This window comes from Aspergillus karnatakaensis, assembly GCF_047715665.1.
Source record: "Aspergillus karnatakaensis strain CBS 102800 unplaced genomic scaffold BJY04scaffold_199, whole genome shotgun sequence".
Classification (NCBI taxonomy): Eukaryota; Fungi; Ascomycota; class Eurotiomycetes; order Eurotiales; family Aspergillaceae; genus Aspergillus; species Aspergillus karnatakaensis.
Window position 1 is genome coordinate 1 of NW_027395911.1, and position 2872 is coordinate 2872.

At 53.2% G+C, this 2872-nt stretch overlaps 3 protein-coding genes across 3 annotated transcripts; 2 read left to right on the forward strand and 1 right to left on the reverse strand.

Annotated features, from left to right (window-relative positions):
- Positions 1 to 4: 4 nt before the first annotated feature.
- On the forward strand, positions 5 to 525 carry BJY04DRAFT_41878 (uncharacterized protein). Its single transcript, XM_073720342.1, has 2 exons — positions 5 to 28; positions 91 to 525. Exon 2 carries the CDS (start codon positions 107 to 109, stop codon positions 395 to 397), a length of 291 nt encoding a protein of 96 aa, XP_073564016.1. The 5' UTR covers positions 5 to 28; positions 91 to 106; the 3' UTR covers positions 398 to 525.
- Positions 526 to 781: 256 nt separating this feature from the next.
- Positions 782 to 2129, forward strand: BJY04DRAFT_41883 (uncharacterized protein). Its single transcript, XM_073720344.1, has one exon. It carries the CDS (start codon positions 831 to 833, stop codon positions 1800 to 1802), a length of 972 nt encoding a protein of 323 aa, XP_073564017.1. The 5' UTR covers positions 782 to 830; the 3' UTR covers positions 1803 to 2129.
- On the reverse strand, positions 2006 to 2827 carry BJY04DRAFT_41880 (uncharacterized protein). The gene is made up of 2 exons (XM_073720343.1): positions 2461 to 2827; positions 2006 to 2383 (listed from the first exon to the last, which is right to left on the reverse strand). Exons 1-2 carry the CDS (start codon positions 2766 to 2768, stop codon positions 2209 to 2211), a joined length of 483 nt encoding a protein of 160 aa, XP_073564018.1. The 5' UTR covers positions 2769 to 2827; the 3' UTR covers positions 2006 to 2208.
- Between the last annotated feature and the right edge of the window lie 45 nt (positions 2828 to 2872).

Sequence of the window (2872 nt, forward strand, 5' to 3'; positions counted from 1 at the left end):
CCCCCGAGAACAAGCGTTCAGCAACACGGTATGTCCCACTCGCAACGATGACTGGCCTTGCTAATTCTCTGACCCGATCCATTCCATCAGGTTTATCAGTTAAGCAATGGCAGACCAAATTCCCCGCCTTTTCACCGACGTCCCCTCCTGCTTTGGCTGTGATTGCAGGATGACTCGCCGCCGAACCGAAAGGAACGATAAGGGCAACAAGAACAGACCCTTCTATGTTTGTACTAGGTGTGATGACGGAATCATCTTCGATGATTGGGAGGGAATCAGGGATGGCAACCCTGAGTGTCGCTGTGGGGAGATATCCCGTGGCCAGATGGAGAGAGGCTGGAATTATGTTTACCGCTGTGCCAAAGGCAACTGTGTCTTTAGGGAGAGGGAAGTTTAGGATGCGGGATGGGGATGGATAGTGAGCCTGCCGGATCACATGCCCATCTCCCACCATCTCCAGCTCAAATAGCTTCGCTCCACCAACAATGTACCATCCATTACCATCATGATAATGTAGCGCTGTGAGCTCTGAATGCAGTTCTGCTTTGTACCTAAGTTAAGCGAACATGAAGCCCGCCCGGCGGCTCTGCGGGACCCCGTTGCGGAGATCCACACTTGCCCGCAGCCAGACCCACCCAAGTCCGCATTTACTACATATTCATTGACTCAATCTCGGTAAGCCTTTCAACCGTCATTGGCATGCCTACTTAATGCCGCATGTCCTGCAGAAACAGGCCACCGAGCAGTCCAACAGAGATCAGACCATCGCAACCATCTCACTACTACTATACCACCTCATCCTCTACCACCCACATAGGCCAGATTGTAACATGTCAAAGACCATCACCGTCGTCGGCGCAACAGGCATCCAGGGTGGCTCCGTAATAAGAGCCCTCCTCGCCGACCAAACCTCTCCATACGCAATCCGCGCCATCACCCGCGATCCCAACAGCCCCGCCGCCCAAGCACTCTCCAACCACGGCGTCGACGTCGTCAAAGCAGACCTCCACCATCTCTCATCTCTCATCGACGCTTTCCAAGGCTCCCACGCCATCTTCGCCGTAACAAACTTCTTCGAGAACCTCCCAACCCAGGGCGTCGAGGGCGCAATGAGGATCGAAACCGACCTCGGCATCAACCTCGCCAAAGCCGCTGCAGCAACTCACACGCTCGAGCATTATATCTGGTCTACCCTTCCGAATTCGAGGATGAATAGCAGTGGCAACGCTGTTGTTCCGTACTACGAGAGTAAGAACCGTGTCGACGACTATATCCGCTCGCTGCCGGAGTTGCACCGCAGGACGACCTTTGTGTGGTTCGGGTGGTATACCGGTAACCTTGCTGTGCCGATCTATAGGCCGGTCAAGATCCCTTCCCTCGATGGTGAGGATCGCTCGGTGATCCTGCTGAACGTGGAGCCCGAGACAAAGTTTCCTATACTTGGCGATGAGAATGTGAATCCCGGGCTGTTTGTCAAGGCTATTTTGGAACAGCCGGAGAAGAGTCTTCCTGGTAGATGTGTATCTGGTACGATCGCGCAGACTGCGTTTGCCGACGTGGTGGGAGTATTGTCGAAGGTGAAGGGGGTTGATGTTCGGCCTTTGCAGGTTCGCAGGGAGGATTACGCCGCACTGTGGCCGGGTTGGGGTCAGTTGCTGGAGCTCTCGCATTACTATCTTAGTGTCGCTGAGGAAAGGGCCTTTGAAGGTGCGGACGAGAGCGTTGTGACAGCGGAGGATTTACGTGTTGAGGGGCTGGTTAGTCTAGAGGAGGCTTTGAAGGGGTTGGACTTGCCTGTTTGAAGTGTTCAACATGGTAGGCGAGATCTCGCCTCTTCCTAGGCATGCTGCTGCATTGCGTGTATTTTCCAGAAAGGCTACTAGCTAGAAACCATACATGAATACATCTCCTGCTGGGCTGGGTTTACACGGGTAAAGGGGAGTGAACAGCCATCCTTCACTTCTCGCCTGAGGTAGTCTCAAACAAGCGTATCTGGAGTAACTATCGGAGGGGTTCTCCTCGCACTAACGCCTGACAGTAACGTTATTGCGGTCACAGACGACTGACAGTCAAAAACCTGAGGTTCGGCTTTACTCAATCACCATACATGACCTGATCGATACTCTCAACGGCCCATGTCGTCCCCCCCTTACTCACAAACTCAGACACTAAATATGTGTGCGGGACGATTGATCATTGCCTATCTACTTACACCTTAAGCACAAACTTCCCGATCTGCTTCCCTTGCCAGATATACTCAATCGCCTCCTCCGCCTTCTCGAACGGTTCAACCGAGTCAATGATATCATTCAACGGCAACTGCGACGCACTCATTGCCGCGCAAAGATCATCCATATCCTGCTTTGAGCCAGCATTGATGCCCCTGTTCCAGATCAGCCTCAATTCTTCGTCCCTCCCCCATATCACCAGAAGAAAAGGGGAACGGAAACCCAAACTCACCGGACAACAACCCTTCGATCAATCAAAACCCCAAACAACTCCTCCAAATCCTTCGGATCCTGTTTACTCAGGTACCCGACCGAGCTAACCACGCCGCCACGGCGGGTACATTTCATGCTCTTGACCAGTGACGAGCTGCCACCGACTTCGACGACAATGTCCACGCCGACACCATTGGTGAGGTTGAGGACTTCTTCGTGCCAATTGGGATTGCTGCCGTAATTCACAGTTGAAATTGGAGGCGAGGGAAATTTCTCGGAAATTTGCTCGAGTTTCTTGTCGGATGAGGAAGAAAGGATGATTCTCATTCCGGATGCGCGGGCGAGCTTCAGCGCGAAGAGGGCGACGCCACCGGTTCCTTCTCCGAGTCAGTCAATTTTCCCTCGCGAAACAGAGTGAGAAGAGGGGGGGG

What these genes read in the sequence shown, in the direction of transcription:
- BJY04DRAFT_41878 (XM_073720342.1), top strand. Translation starts at nt 107, where the DNA reads ATGGCAGACCAAATTCCCCGCCTTTTCACCGACGTCCCCTCCTGCTTT.
- BJY04DRAFT_41883 (XM_073720344.1), top strand. Translation starts at nt 831, where the DNA reads ATGTCAAAGACCATCACCGTCGTCGGCGCAACAGGCATCCAGGGTGGC.
- BJY04DRAFT_41880 (XM_073720343.1), bottom strand. Translation starts at nt 2,768, where the DNA reads ATGAGAATCATCCTTTCTTCCTCATCCGACAAGAAACTCGAGCAAATT. An exon ending in GATCGAAGGGTTGTTGTCCG is followed by an intron (nt 2,384 to 2,460) that starts GTGAGTTTGGGT and finishes GATCTGGAACAG; the next exon opens with GGGCATCAATGCTGGCTCAA.